The 15892-nt window shown below is 38.1% G+C and overlaps 1 protein-coding gene across 1 annotated transcript in view; it reads left to right on the forward strand.

Annotated features, from left to right (window-relative positions):
* The window catches only part of FRMD3 (FERM domain containing 3), a 90849-nt gene that overhangs the window by 39922 nt on the left and 35035 nt on the right, over window positions 1-15892 (forward strand). The window contains exons 7-10 of the mRNA XM_009285255.2: window positions 9486-9573; window positions 11397-11485; window positions 13826-13889; window positions 14890-14978. Coding sequence (XP_009283530.1) covers window positions 9486-9573; window positions 11397-11485; window positions 13826-13889; window positions 14890-14978 — 330 coding nt within the window. The remainder of the gene's footprint in view (window positions 1-9485; window positions 9574-11396; window positions 11486-13825; window positions 13890-14889; window positions 14979-15892) is intronic.

Genomic DNA, 15892 nt, shown 5'->3' on the forward strand with positions numbered 1-15892 from the left:
CCTGTGACTTGGAAGGGGCCAGTTCTTCGCTGAATCCTGTCTCGGCATCCTCAAGGCCTGTTTACCGGGCACATCTTTTCTTCTGTCCTGCAGCATGATGGAGGAATTTGCCTTTTGGAACGTGCATGATGACAGTGAGGGGAAGCAGCGATAGGGTACTGTGACAGCTGCCAGTGACTTAGTGACTCATCTTGTGTCAGTTTGAAGCCTTGTTCTTATTAATTAAAACAGATGTATGACATGGTGCCCCTATTTCTTACCCTTTGTGGCTGTGAGAACATCACTGGATTTTAGCAAAATGTGACCTTTTATGTGACTTTCCACTGTACCTAATTGCAAAAATAGAAATGTGGCAGACGGAAATGCATGTCAGCTTTATTGAGCTGTGATTAATTGTCTTGTGAATTTTAATTAATTATTCTTCCTTCATCGAGAAAGGGAGAGGTACAGGAATAATTTCACTGAACCTTAGCAGTGGTGGGGCAAACACCTGCCTTGATTTCATCACAATGCATATTCTCATTTGCCTGTCATTCCAAGTAAATCCTCTTTTGAAACACGGTATACTGCTGAGATGCGAAGAGATAATGCTCTTATGACTTAAAATTTTAGAATATATGAGGATGCAGTAGGAACTGATGAGACTTGGAGACTTGTTCTTAAAAGAATTCAAAATTGATTCGAATGTTATGTTTTTGGGTATAGTTACAACAGAGCATAGCTACTGAAGTAATAGCTACTTGCATTTCTGTTTCCTTGCCGCTCTTAACGGATTGGAAAAGATTTGGGCCGTAAAAATCTAGATATTCTGTAGGTGTATTCTGGTATACCTTCTTCTTCAAGTGAAGTGAATGCTAAGGTCTCTCCCCAGGTTCTTCATTTGCATGTTCCTTATCCCTTTTAGTTAGATGTGTGGAAGTGTTTGTAAGGTTGCATTGTAAATCACATCAGTGAAATGATCCAGGTTAAAAATAACTTACTTTCTTTTACTTGACTTCCACACAAAAGTACATGGAACCACACGTTCAGTTCTATTTTGGCAGTATTAAAGGTACTTAATACACTGCACTGTGCTCAGTGTATAAAGCCATAGTTCATTTTTATTTCTGGTGACCAAAAGCCCCCAGCTTAACAAAAATATGGTGAAAAATTCTGTATAGATTTGGGGAAAACCAAAACAAAACTAACCCATCAAATGAGGTTAAGCAGAGTCATGAAATCTTCTAGGTAGATGAGAGTAAAGCTGAGTGAAAGGTTAATTCTTCAAGCATAACAGCAGGGTTTACTAGGATTACTGGGTTTTTATGTGAAAGATCACTCAGGTGATCTTAATAATCTCTTTGGGATTTGAGGTTTTGTTTTGTTATGGGTTTTTTTTAACATATCAGGAGTTTGCTCCTTTCAGATGTTCTCAAAACAGTTGTACTTTTTCCATGGCGGAATTAGTACTGTTTATTTGTTTGGGCAACCTGCATTAGTAGCTGGCCCAGTTTTGCTTCTAGCTATTGCTATTGGATTTTGTGGGCTCCTCTTACAAAACAATGGACTTCGTACGTATGTATGCACCTGTGTCAGTACTAGTTCCAAACTGACTTCTGTGTTGTTACAACTGTGGGATTTGCTTCAGATGACCAAATAAAACAGATGTTTTTAGTGCATAGAATCATAGGATCATAGAATCATTAAGGTTGGAAAAGACCTCTAAGATCATCGAGTCCAACTGTCAACCCAATACCACCATGCCCACTAAACCATCTCCCAGTCACATTCCTTTATCCCTTTTCCAAGACAAAAATTCCTTCCTGTGAATTTATATCAAATCTTATGTCCTTTAACAGAACATTTGTTACTCTGATAAAATTCCCTGGCTTTTGAAAGATACCTGTCAGCCAGAGCTCCATGAGGCCAGACATCTGAAAATACAGAGATTTCCAAAGAGAAGATCCACATAAATCCCTATCAAGGGAATTTATATTTGTAGGAATCATGGTTTTTTTCCCCTTTTTTTCTTTTTTGAAGGACTCAGTGGTTGAAAAGAAATATTTTTTTTTTCCTATCCCACCTGAAAACTAATGATCTATTTTTACTTATTTCTGATACAAAATATTATGCCATGTAATTTATATGAAAGTAAACAGCCATCAAATTATCTGAAAGCCCTACTATGCAAACATTAACTTTGCCCAGTAAATTATAGAGTTACATGACCTGTTCAAATGCCTGTTTCCCAGGCTGACCTCATATAGGTGAATGCAAGTTATTTATTACTGCTTGGGATGGCCAGTGTGGATACAGGCTCAAGAAGGCTGAGTGCTACTGAGTTGTCTGTCATCTCCATTGTCTGTATCAAATACTCCAGCTTTTGCAAAAGTCATATGTGGGAGAACATCTTTTGGGAGAAGAAAAAGTTTCCTCTGAAGGTGTGAAATCACTGCCATGTTCTGCTATTAACTATCTCAAAAGCAATTTAAACTTTTAAGCTAAAGGGAAGTATTTTCTTGAAAACCAGAGTAGCAAATTAATGCTTGTCTTTGATCCAAGCTAAATGAGAAGTGTTGTTTAAATTTGATTTGAAAGGCATATAGCATTTTTATACTTTGCTGCATCATCTACACTGTAACTACTTGGTGGGGATTTAAGCACTTTTAACTTTCCTCCGCTGCTCCCTTACTGTATTCCCTTCACCGTACCATTGGTTACCATGGGTGCTTAGACTCCGGTGCCAGCAGGAGTACAGGATTTCTCCGTCTCTGCTGATCTGGCTCTCCAGCTCTCGTGCAGACATGGAGCTGTCGGTGGAGCCACTGGCAAGCATAACTGTAATTGTTACTATCAGAGTGTATTCTGGGAGGCTGTCCCAGAAGACTTGGCAAGGATTGCTAGAAAATGCTTCTCTTTGTGGGTGTTAATATCATTTGATCCAAGATTAAAGCAACTTCTTGCATGCTGTTGAATACATTAAAAAGTGCTACAACTAAATTCCTGTTTAGCAAGTCCAGAATAAGGTGGATCTTGTATTTCATTTAAGAGCTTCTTGCAATTAAAGCTACATATTATCTGCTTTTATGCATTTAATGCTGGCAGCACACTCATCTACGCTTTATATTTAACTTCTTGTTCTACCCTAATCACATAGGTATCTAACAGTCTCATATACATGAAGGGAGTCTGATTGGAAGGACGTATGGTGTGCTCTAAAACTTGCAAGTCACGTTACAGGAGACAGAAGCCACTTTGCCGGGGACCGAGGATCTGTTGAGGATTACATGGAGGAGAGGGGGAAGTCTGGAAAAGAGCAGGACTTGGGCTACAGCAGGGATAGCTGACTTCCAGGCCTAAGGAGCCAAAGTCTTTGTAGTTCTCAGCTATACAAAATATACCAAGGACTTTGGAGAGCTGAGGAGGATGATGATGAGCAGTGAGAGTTCACAGGCAGATAGTGGTGCCAGCTGCTTGGGGTCTCACCTACATTACAGCCCTAGGCTGCACTGAATGTCTTCTTCATTTCAACCTGGATTAGACCATGCTGGCTCACTTACAGGTTCTCAGTGTAGGCATTTAGATTTATCCATCAGGCTGTATGTTGGCACATGTCACTGCAACTTCAAAATTATCTAATTCTCTCTAATTTAGCAATCTGGTATTAAAATGCCATTGTGTTTGCTGTAATAGGTGAATAATTTGTTTGTTTCTATTCTGCTATATTTTCCTGTTATATTCTTTCACTCCCTAATTCTTATCAGTTGTAATTTGACTGAATTAGAGAGATGCTGGAAGGTATATTTATTAGAAGTTTGAAATAACAGGTTCTGCTGGTCACCTAGTCCTTTCCCTGAAGAATGATGTGTGTGTTGCTTTCCTCAAAGCTTTGTCCTGAACTGTTTTTTTCTTACAGAAGTATGCTTAAAACCAATTAAAATTAAGGAACCATACTTGTAAATCTGGGTGCACTTACTAGAAAATGGTAAAAGTGAGATGCTGTTTTGTTGGATTGGTGTTTGCATGGCACAGAGAGTATTTCCAGAAGCTTTATGGCGAGGAGCAGCTTTACCTGAGCATGATTTTAATGGAAGATGCAGTTGTAGCAGTAATCTAGAGAAAGGAACTTCACAGAAAAAAACAGGTGTCTTTTCCCTTCTCTTTTCCCAAAGGTCTATCTGATACAATGAAAAACTGAAAAGATGTATCAATACCCGTGTTTTTTCTTTTAATGGGAATTCCAAGAAGCGTTCAGTAGAAAGGTTAATCTACTTGAATTGAATAAGGTAGTTGTTTTTATTTTAACATTGATAATTTTTTAGCTTTAGGAAAGATTTATTTTGTGTGTGTGTGTATGTGCATGTTTCTCCCTAGTGATCATAGTCATGATCCACAAATGTGGTTGTTTTTTTTACCAAGCTAGTTGTTGCCTGTCTCATGGTGAGGTTTGAATTCAGGTTCTGCATATTTAGCATACTGCTGAATTCAGATGTCTGTGTGAATTTCTACAATGTAGGGATTTCTTCATCAGCTGAAAGGACCTATTTCCTCTGCCCCTCTCCTCCCTCCCCACCTCTTCTTTATTTGGGAGAAGGCTTTACAGGCCAGGTGTGTCTGGACCAGAAAGATGAATCTACTGTGATATTAGAAACAGATAGCTCAGTAGATGTCTCTGTATTGTGGGAATAGATTTTAAATTAATAGTAAGTAAATTAAAACTGCATCTGCTCTGTAAATGTATTCTGTCTGTTGAATAGGCTTAAAGCTGTCTGTGTCACTGCATCAATGTATGAAGTAAAGTTGAAATACAGATATCTAAACATGGATTTCAGAGATACAGTCTCAGCCTGATCTTTGAAGCACACAAGTAATTTGAAATGTTCTGGTAGAAGGAGTTATGTAAGTGGCACATGTCATTACAGTGTGCGTGGTGTAAAATTAAACCCATAAGCATTTAATAGACTCATTAAAAGAGTTTGATATTGTTTTAATGTGATTATTCAGGTTTTTCTCATCCTAGAATTTTTATCTATCTGAGAGAAAAAAACAATTTTGCAGTATAAGTTAAAATCGATATTTGAGTGTTCTGCAGTTTTCTAAGTTTTTTATGTTCCAGCAACATTTCAGCAATTCAGCTACTTGCCAGGTGATAAGGTCTCTTTTCACAGGCAGACCCATTTAAAGGCTTTTTCCTTCACGGCCCGGGGAAGTTCTCAGGGGAGCAGTGCTGCTGCCTGGGCAATGTGCAAAGTCTGGCCTTGCTATTGTGACAAACTAAGCCACAGCCTACAATGCAATTTCTTTTACCAGTGTCTTCATTTAGTGCTTTTCTTTGAAATTATTACCACCATTGTGCTATTGTCTCCAGTACAACTGAAACACTGATAATTGTAGCAGATTTGTGTTCCAATACCACATAAGCCTCCTAAGCACCTTCATTGTGACTGAAAATACTAGCAGACAGACTGTATTTAAAAACATCTCCACTGTCTGCCAAAATCTCCTGAGCTTAAAGGAAAAGTAAAAACTACTCAAGACCTTTAGCACTATAATTGTATAGCAATTGGAGTCTCAACCACCTGTAAAGATTTAAAGAAACAACAGGAAAACCTCAGCCATGTGGTAAGCTGTTCTGTGATCAGTATATGGTGTAGCTAAACACGTTGATGCTTTATGCAGAATTGTGGCTTTTTTTTAGGTTAAAAGGAAACCCAGGTAACCCTGTTCTGCTGAGGGATATCCTGTACGAAATAACAAGGAGAATATTTCATAGATGGAGATCCTTCTTGAACAATCACTGTGGTCTCTCCTGAGACTGCAGTGAAGTATGTCCACAGTTGCAGGGCAGGGCAAAGGGTGCTTGATGGAGACTGAGCCTATGTTATTTAAAGCTTTATGGCTGGTACTTCTCCCTGGTTTGCATGGAGGTGAATACATAATGTTTCTAGAGGCCAGATCATTATGTACGTACTTATTTATTCTTTGAAATAATTACATTGAAACACCCTACAGACCATAAATACCCAGAAATTAATTGTGCATGGGACATGCTCAAGTACTGTTTTGCTATTGTATTCTGCAGCAAGTAAGTTTGTTTGACATAGAGACGAGGCAAAAGGATGGTCAATAATTACGTCTTTTATTATTATTAGTAGTGTGTTAATAATAGTGTCTCACAGCACTTTATAAGTCAGTAAGAGAATCAGAGAAGATAGATGAAGTGACTTCACTAAGGTCATTCAGGAAGCAAGAAATTGAGAATAGCATCGAAAATGCTTTTTCTTTGCTGTTATTGCTGTATAGTCTTCTCTGTGTGTTAAAAGGAATTAATGCTCAGTCCTGTGCTATCTCATCCTCGACTTTCACTAAATTTCACTACTTCAGTTTGTAACAGATACATACCCCAAAGGAAGGGTATGAAGAGGAGAAAATTCTAGAGTGAATTGGTGTGGGCAGCCAGCAAAACAAGTAGATCGTTGCTGTGGCACACCCTGGAAGTATTCCCTGTTGAGCTTCCTGGCCTTTGAAGTGCTTCAGAGTCGGGGGCCCTGTGGGAAATAAACAGAGCTTGTACATACTCTTGTGCGTGCTTCTCATGAGCCTAAAGGAAAAAACAGCGTGTTGCAGATGTCTCAGTCTTCTATTAAAGTCTTTGTTTCATTAAAATTTCATTAGGAACTTTCAGATTGATTCCTAGGTTGAATCATTAATTCGTAGCTAATAACTGTGGAGCTCAGTTCACAAATAATCCACATTTTATTATTTGTAAGGTATACAGAAACTTTTCTGTATGGTTTCTTTTACTGGTCCTGTTCAAAACCTTTGGCATGCTGCAGCTGGGTGCTATAGTGGTTGCAACATATGGAAAGGGAATACATCTTCCATTTAATGCTGAATACATACTGAAAAATTTGGGTAGTCATATAAGATCAAAAGGAGTGAATGCAGAGAGAGACACCTGACTTTCCTGAGAGAACTGAGTTATAAAGCAGCAAAGATGCGTTGTCTAAATATTCCCTGTTTTTCCACTGTAAGAGGCATTAGTTGAAACACTTGCATAAGCGAGGGAACTCTACGTTTTTGTGTAAGGCTGTTTGTTGCATGTAGAAAGCTTAAAGGCTTTTTAACAAAGCCAATCAAAAGCATATCTAACGTTAAATCAGTGATTGATAAAAAAATGTTGACTTTGATGATAGGATTTGCTATAGTTGCATTTTTATTTAGTAACGAAAATTTCATTGCTAAGTTACAGATGAAAAGCATATTATCAAGGCTTGAATATTAATCCCTTGATAAGGGATGAATGAGGATTTTTTCATTTGATATTGCCCTTGACTCTTCTGCTTTGTGCTGTTCTTTTAAGGCTTTGCGCAGTAGCCATTTGATTAGCCTGTAATCCGATAAGATCAAACTTGTCCATGTCTTCTGCTTTTTTTTCCCAAGTACCACAGCTTGTTCCACTTGATGTGCCCAAAGACAGCATAGTTTCAGAGGCTATAGGTGAGGAGAGCATACTAATTCTTTTTTAAAGTGTCTCTTTAATAATAATTGCAATTTAATAATTTTTTCCTTTTTGGAAATGCCAAGACCCCCAAATCAGATTGTTCCAAATTATTTGTCGCTTTTTGGTCCTTTCAAACCAGAAGACTGACTGCTTTCCTTTGTACCAGCAAAGGGAGGTGGGAAAAAGATACGTTTTATGATCTTATTTTTCTGTAAGGCTCAATTTCCAATAAGCAATCAAATCATCTGTTTGTTTGGCTTTTCACTATGCAACATAAGTGTTCTAAGTAATTTAGGTCAAGTTAGTTAATTACTTCTGTCCTGTGCAGTTGGTTGGTACATGAAACAAACTTGTTGCCTTTTTAAGGCTCATTTATGGTCTTGCAGTTGTGATTAGACTTAAAGTTGTGATTTATTAGTATTGAAAAGGGAGAAAAACAGTTTAGTAGAGCCATCAGAAAGTTGATTGGGCAAAATAAGCATTTTTGTTTTGTTTGCTGCTTTCATGCTGTCTTCCCCTTAAATATTTATCCGTGTAAATGCACATTTGTAATTTTCGGTGTTCCACTTGATACATGTTCTTCTCCATTGGAAAGTGGTGAGAAAGAGATCAAAAAAGGAAGGAGAAAGACGGGCACTTCTTCTCTAATCTCGTGTGGTTTTTATTCTTTAAAAGCTAAACATCAACAAAAATGTGATCTGAAATAAAAGTGCAAGTAGTGTAGTATCAAGTCAAAACACACATGGAAGAAGCCAAAGAAGTATCATGGGATTGACTGGGAGATGATGAGCAGTGAAGTACAAATGAGCATGAATTAAAACTTTGTAACAGAAAAGGTTATTGACACTTACATTGCCACAGGGCATCAGCTTGGTAAGTTCAAAATGGTATTTGACATCCACAAGCATGCTAGACATTGTCTTAATTGTTAAACTGAACTTTGGGCCTGATACTCAGTCTTGTATGTCAGTGCTTGTTGGTTTCTAGCTACCAGGGATGACAGACTTAGAGGGAAATTATTCTACACCAGTGCACAGAGCAGTTTTTAAATGCCAGTTCCCGAGTGCCATTGGTCACAGTGTGAGACTGGACCCCAAAATGCAGGGGTAAGATAAAGTATGACTGTTGCTGTGTTTCTTGAAGATTTGTCTATGGCTCATTTTTTGGATAATTTGCATGAGAAGCATTTATGAGGCCTGTCTTTCTAAAGGTCCTAAGCACTGCTCATTGTCACAAAACTGTATTATCTATCAGAATCATGTACTCTAGTCATGCAAATACATGAATAAAATAATACTTGGAACAGTTCACTGACAAACAGGCATTGTAAATCTGTGTTAGAGCTTATTGTAATGGCAGGAGTTAGAAGAGCAAAAATCAAATAATAAAACTTACTCTAGAACTCAAGTCTTGCATGCCATGTTTCAGGCTTTAGTGTATATTCATGGTTGATTATAGACACCCTAAAAATAGGAGCATATAATGGAAATGCTGACAGATTCTGAACTATCATGATGGTAACAGGCACTGCTATAATTAGGCATGCATCTGAGTAACAGTGTAATATGATTATATGCTGCGCTGGAAGGAATGTTTGTTAATCTGCACTATCCTTTTAAATGGGTTGGGGAGCAAGAGTTTGGAAAAAAGATGCTGAGGTTTATTTCATATTCAGGCTGACGTCTGTGTGTATCAAAAGATGACAAATACTTGCAGGATATTGGATAACTCTGGTTAACTGCATAACATGTTGTTATCTCAGGATTGAGAAAAAAAGCATCAGAATTTACCTGAAAACATCAGGCACTCTACAATTCAGCAGGAGAAAACCTGTGAAAAGTTTTCTATCTTTATATTATAAACAGAACATGGTTGAAATAGTTTGTATTTCAGTAAGAACTTTTCTTTCCTCCCTTTTTAGGCATTTAAACTCTCCAGTCAAAAAGTCTTTTTCTCTTATTTTCTTTTTGTTGTCGAACTACTGTTTCTTTTGTAATTTCAGAGGTCAGAGCCCAGCTGTTGCTGAATTTAACTTGCTCCTGAAAGCATATTCTTTGGAAACTTACGGTGTTGATCCTCACCCTTGCAAGGTAACAGTTCTTTTTACTAATATTTAATATTTAATAAAATGTTCTTTTTAATAAAATTCAGTAAAAAGCCATTAATTGAATTGATTTAGCTCTGTTTTTTATCCAGGCACAAATAGGGAGTAATTTATAAAAGAACTTGCCCTGAAACTACATATTACTTTTAAGCCTTGGAAGAACATTGGCTGGTTGACATTTCTCCATCAGTCAAACGAAAGGTCTCTCCAGAGGAAGCAGAACATCATGGGAGAATGTAGTAGAGTGTCATGACAAAAGCTTTGATTATACTTCATAATTTCTTTGCATTTAATGCAAAGGTTTCTCCAAATACTCCAGGTCTGAAATATTTTACGTTTGCCAAGATTTTCAGGATTCAGTGTTATTCTTGTCCAGAAGATGCAACAAATTGTTAGTCCTTGGCAGATTAGTTTTCCAAACACTGCCAAAAAGTGAAAATCTTAGGAGGAACAGCAAACCAAATGTACAGAGGGGAGAACCGGATATATGTTTGCATATTCCTCCACTTTGCTGTTTTGTAGTTTTCTAGAAGAAGGTGATTTTAGTTACCAGTTCTGATTATCCCTTACACCTGCATTTTTAATTACTCGGTTTTATCTGCATAATCTGCAGTGTTTGTTCTTAGTGTTACTTGCTTCATGTTTTAACTGCTACTTTTACTTTGGCTTGTATACCATCTCATTTGGTGGAACAGCAGTGCTGTCCAGTTAACTGTTCTGGTGGTGAGCACCCTTAAGCAGTCAGCTCAAACGTAGAGCTGCATCAGATTTCATATACATGTTGCTAGGAATGCTGGTCCTGTGTGAAATGCAGGGTCTGGTTCAGAGCTCCGTGAAGTAAGCGACTTAGTAAACTTTAGTTTGAAACTATACTGCAGATTTTCAGATGCACAGTCCAGAGACTTGTGTTGGCACTTAGGACAGATTCAAAACTGGCTCAGAATTTCCTCTTTACCCATGTGTCAGGGCTTGTAGAGTGGGGGCATGCAGGGGTTCACGGCCCATGGTTAAGGAAAATTTTTCACTCTTCTGGAAATGAACTGCAAAGCAAGGTGGTTCCCTGGCTCCTTATGACGTGCTCCTTCCAGCGCTGTGGCTGCTACTCCAGAAGCATCTCTGTTTCTGTTCCCCTTATTTTATTGGTGGAACATAAGGCACAATAAAGTTGACTAACTTTAGCAAGGTGAGGGTCTAAACTTAGGATGGACAGGAAATCCAGTTAATACAAAACTCACCTGAATCAGTGCTCAAAAACTATGAGCCAGAACTTTTATTGTGGAATTAAAAAATTGAAAAATGGGCTTTCCTATTTTAAAGGCAAGTATCACCATATGTTCTGGTTTGTACTCAGGAGTACTTGCTTATTGTAGTAAGTGCTGTCTGTCAGCAGTGCTTCCAAGACAATATCTCGCAGAGGAACAATGTATTGTGAAATCTTAAAAAATATCAGTGTTGAAGCAGATATGAACCTCTGGTTTGTAGTTAGTCAGCACATTAAGAATAGGACATACACAGAAGTATGTTTTCAACAAAATTAGTAAGTATACCTAAGGATTCCCCGTTGTCATCAGCTACAGGTAGACGGAAAAGCATAAGGTACTGTTACTCAGTTAAATGCCTAGAAATAAATGAGGCCTGTATTGCCAAGATCAGTCTTTGTTCCTTAGAAGTGTACAATTTGAAGGCAAAATTTATTTCAAAAAGGAAAACAAAATAGAGGTAATCTGTAGCAGAGTAACAATTCATGCTATCAGTAAGAAATACCTCACTGGATGAGGGGAAAATTGTATTTCTTTTTTCTCTTTCAAGGACACAACGGGGACGACTACATTTTTAGGATTCACAGCTGCAGGATTTGTAGTTTTCCAGGGGAATAAAAGAATTCATTTGTTAAAATGGTAAGCATGTGAAGTAAGACTAGATTAATATGCAAGAGTCTTTTCTCCTGTGTCTTCTCTTCTTCTTAGTATCTTCACCTGCATGTGTTGTCTTTAACACGTGACTATTCCTTCTCTTGCCCCATCATGTTTCTATTTTAAAGGATCTTAGATGAGAAGTAGAATAATAATAATTTGGTCTGGTTCTTCATCCAGTGAAAATTATTCCACAGGGTGCATTAATCAACATAACGCACAAATGCTAAAATTGAGTAAGTTGATTTTTCAACTATCCTGTAAATCACCAGTGAGGCTTATTGGCAGAGGTGTTTGGAAGAGTTTACAAGAGTCCACCTGCATCTTTATTTGTGACTCTCGGAAATGTTGCTATTTTGTCATTTAATTAACCTCAATCTGAAAACTATAAAAGAACTTCTTTGGTAAGCAGAGGAGGAGGGGAGAATGGCTTTGAATTTTTATTTTTTAGCCTCTTGTTTTAAGAAGTGGACACTTATGCAATTGTCCTCAGTTTGTCTGGCTTTCCTTTTCTTTTCTGCTCCTGTAAAACATTTGACTTAATTGGTCAGCCTCACCCACGTTTGAGGGGGAGGTAAAACAGAGCTCCTGCAGGTGGTGTAACAGCAGCTGGCCATGCCCTCAGCAGTGTGGTGCTGAGTGAGCACAGTCATGCTCAACCATCGATAAATCTCATTTTAGCCCTGCTGCTAAACATGCCAACAGCAGTTACTGCTGCTCCACCTCAGCGCTCCCAGCCTGTCTTGTCGGGAAGAAGATGGGCAGGAGGTGAAGAAATGGTGAGGTCATTTTTTGTGTAGAGCTAGGCTCTTTGCTGCATATCCATAGAAACCTCCCCGAGAGCTGACTAACCTGAAATCGTCAAAGGTGTGAAGTCAGCGTAGTCCTGTTCGTATGATTCAGTTCTATGTGGAGCTCTGGGGACGTGTCAGTCAAATACCATCCAATTGTGATCCTGGATTTGTGCTGTAGTTTCCCTAGGGTTAATTTCAGGTAGCCCTAGTCACAGTGCTTCAGTGGTTTGTGCTTTTGGCATAAGGCCAGTGTAACTGTAATGTCAGTCTACGGTGCAGGGAGGAAAGAATAGCACTTGCCGAGCATGTTATCCACCATACTGTGGGAAATGAGTTTCATAGCACTTAGTTTTTCATGTTACTCAAGGATAACGTGTCCTTTCCGAGATCTCGGTATATTCATTTAGCCCATTGGCATGTAAACCACATGCAAAATGAAATAGTGATAGAGGAAAAGCCATTAAGCTGTCTCAGTGTTACGCTGGCCATTGGAAGGTTGATCTGGTGAGATTTATCTGAATGCCATGTACTGCTCCTTTCATTTCTGAGACCTAAAAGTGAGTGCTAGTAGCTTTAACAGATATAAGATGAAATTTGCATTACACAGTAAAAATCCAAATTCATATTTGAGGTTTCCTTTTCAGTGGAAAAGCTTTCTCAACTGGAATGATTTTTTGCTGTTGTTTAATGTTAAAGCAAAACTCTTGTTATAAAGTTTCCGGGATAGCATTGTTCTCGCCTCCAGAATCGTTCCCATTTCAATCATCTGACATCCAAAATCTTTAGAGAAGTTTATGAAAAAATACAGCGTCTCCATTTTAGCTGTGGTAATGACAAAATTTCCATTACAATTTAAGCAGAGGCATCATATTGACTTTACATGGTGCACCGCTATTCCATATGTAGATTGTGCTTCCAACCTTGGTTAAAGTAAATTTTGACATAGGTTTGCAACTCACAAGGCCCCAGTAATAAGTGCTCTCAAACATTTTCTTTTTCTTCCTGTTGTGTTCTGTCTGTAAGTAGTCAGTTACTAAGATGTGTGATAGGAAACCACAAATAAATAAGGATAGAGTTAAGATGTTGCTGGTAAAAAGTGCCTGCATCTAGAAAATTGTATGCCACCTTATGCAACACATGCAGGCTGAGAGTATTGTTTTTCCCTCAGTTGAATTAAATTAGACGTTCCAAGATTTTAAGATGTAAGAAGAATTACAAACTGTGTAAAAAAAAAAAAAATAGAATGTAAACATAAGCCCCTGCCTACTTTTAATTTCCTCTTCATTTTCCAGCAGCCAAAGTTAATTCTTTGAAGGTGCATAGGGATGTAAAAGAAATGTGCTTATATTCTCTAAAGAAAATTAGAATATTAAATGATTTTATGCTAAAAGTTGTAAGACTTCTGTTGAGGCTTTTTGTCATTTGACAGCGTGCTTGACTTTGGGAATCAGGGAAACTTGCATGCAAGTTGCTTTTCTTACCTGTAGATCTATCTATTTTTCCTATACTTAAATTATTTTTCTCTTTCTAGGTGTGATGTTTATAAACTGAAATTTGAAGGGAAGACTTTTTATGTGTTTGGAGCTCAGAAAGAGGTCAGGTTTAATATTTTTACAGAACTTCTGTATTTGATTTAGAGTCGACTAAAACTTAACATCATTTTTTAACTAAACAAACTTCTAAACAATAATTGTACTTCATATTGTAACTAAAATATAGAATATGAGTGAATGTGAATATTGCTGTTGTCAAAAGAATGTCTAATTTGCAAAGGGTTGAGACATTTCTCACTCAAAATTCATGCAGTGCTGTGTTGATTGCTCATGGGTTTGGTCATCTGTGTAGTCAAGTTTTAATGGATTTTAAAATGCTAAAGCTGTACCCACCCACTCTAAAGCATGAGCGACATCTGTATATGATTGAAAATTCAGGTGGGCATTGATACCTGGATCAGTGTGAGGTATTTTTGGCTAATTATGATCATCTCCTCAAATCTTGGTCAGCTGAATAGGCTGGAGTCTGTCCTAGGTAGTTAAGAGTCCTATCATTGGGCTCTTGCCATTGAAATCATAGAGATTTTTGTCTACAGCATGCTATAATCAGTTCTTCCTGATTGCAGAGTGATATAGCCCAGAATTATGGCTTTGGATGCAATCTAGGTGAGGAATAGAAAATGGAAGAAGGTAATAATGCCAGAGGTATTAGGGGCTGTTTGTGTGGTTGCAAGGAGGATCTGACGCTAGGACATAGGGAACAGGGAGAAGCGGACAGTAAGTAGTGCAGCAACTGTGCAATGTGGAATACTGAACATAGAGACTTTCCTCCTTTGATTTTGGCCTGAAGACAGTTGGTACAGATTTATTCTACAAGCCACTTGTACAGATTTATTCTACAAGCCACTTGTACGTGTGCTTTTCTCTGCCCTCTCCAAGCATCCCATTTTATTTCTGAAACAATTGCCTGGGCAGTTTAAAGATCAGCTCTACGTATGGGTTGTACGATTGAGGCTACACAGGGAAATGTGGTACAGCTACTTCAATCTTTGAGAATTCAACATTTTCATTTCTTTTATTTGCCTTCTTTCCTTGCACTTAGAAAAAGGCTGTGCTGTCATTCCATACCTCTACACCAGCAGCCTGCAAGCATCTTTGGAAATGTGGGGTGGAGAACCAGGCTTTTTACAAGTATGTAAACCTGAAGTCATTACCTATACTAAAAGTAAAAAAATGTGCATGTGAGTAGAAGATTGTTCAATGTGAAATGTTCCATTTCATTAACAGAATTCAAAATGCAAACAGAAAATATGCAAGTTAATGGGGAATATTATTTAATTTCAAAACAGTATTATAAATTGTTTAAAATCTGAATGAGGCAGAAGAGTTTTGGCAGTGAATAATTACACTTTTTCCAGCACACTGTTTTTGCCGCTCTGTAGTGTGACGTTGGATGGACACAGTACTGCACTTGTGTCTGGAACACAGTTGTTAATCTTAGCCCTGCTGTTGAATACCTTGAGAATGGAGGAAACAATCTGTTATGCTTGATTCTTTGGGCTCCTCTGCCAGTAGGTACTGTTCTCCCACTTGAAATCCAAGGTTTAATAAGAGTTGATTGGGAAAAAAAAAAATTCTCTGCAATGATTGAAAACAAAAAAAAAAAGAAAATGCTCTTAGATACATTTTGAAAGATGCTAGCCATCTCGTTTTAAAAAAAAAAACAACCTGTAAATTGACAAGAAAAAAGCAGTATCTTCCTCCCTATTCCCTAAAAGAGAACCTGAAAATAATTCTTCATTAAAAAGCTCTTATGCATTCTTTCTGCCCTCCATTGACATTGTTACATCTGTTTATTGATGCCCTTTAGGCATGTAGCTTTTATTCTTGCTACTCAGTCTCTCCTTACAGCATCTCGCATATTTGATAAAAAATATTGTTTCTCTGTTGGAGCATTTTTTCAGTGAAGCCACCGGGGCGAAGGGCTCCGGAGCGGAGGATCGCGCTGGGGGACCCTTCCTGAAGCGGCAAAACCCGCGAAGGCAAAAGCGCAGGGGGTGAGAGGGTGCCCCAGTCCCCCCCACCCCCCCCCAGGAGCCCGAGGA

This window comes from Aptenodytes forsteri, unplaced genomic scaffold (genome assembly GCF_000699145.1).
Source record: "Aptenodytes forsteri isolate BGI_AS27 unplaced genomic scaffold, ASM69914v1 Scaffold151, whole genome shotgun sequence".
In the NCBI taxonomy this organism is placed as follows: Eukaryota; Metazoa; Chordata; class Aves; order Sphenisciformes; family Spheniscidae; genus Aptenodytes; species Aptenodytes forsteri.